Here is a 272-nt window from a genome sequence, read left to right as displayed (position 1 = left end):
ACAGTTTGGCGGTCGGCTGGAAAATCTGGAAGACCTGATCCAGACTCTCTTCGGACACGACGGCTCAGCGGGGGGCACGGTGCGCGATTGGGTCGAGTCCCTCCTGCAGAAGCTCCGGGAGGTGTTCACGAGCTCCTCCAGGGACTTCGTCGAGGCTCACCAGAGGGAGAAGAGGAGTTACGATGTCGATGACGTCAAGGCCATTCTAGCCAAAGTAGGGGATTGGTTGGTCTCGGTTGTTTAGGTACTGGATGATATAAAATATATGTGAT

The 272-nt window shown here is 54.8% G+C and overlaps 1 protein-coding gene across 1 annotated transcript in view; it reads left to right on the top strand.

Annotated features, from left to right (window-relative positions):
• LOC119589391 overlaps positions 1-272 on the top strand; it is a 16243-nt gene that overhangs the window by 7178 nt on the left and 8793 nt on the right. The window contains 1 exon segment of the mRNA XM_037938006.1: positions 5-214. Coding sequence (XP_037793934.1) covers positions 5-214 — 210 coding nt within the window.

Source organism: Penaeus monodon, chromosome 25 (assembly GCF_015228065.2).
Source record: "Penaeus monodon isolate SGIC_2016 chromosome 25, NSTDA_Pmon_1, whole genome shotgun sequence".
Taxonomy (NCBI): Eukaryota; Metazoa; Arthropoda; class Malacostraca; order Decapoda; family Penaeidae; genus Penaeus; species Penaeus monodon.
The sequence above is the reverse complement of the archived record's forward strand: the minus strand, read 5'-3'. Positions and strand labels throughout refer to the sequence as shown.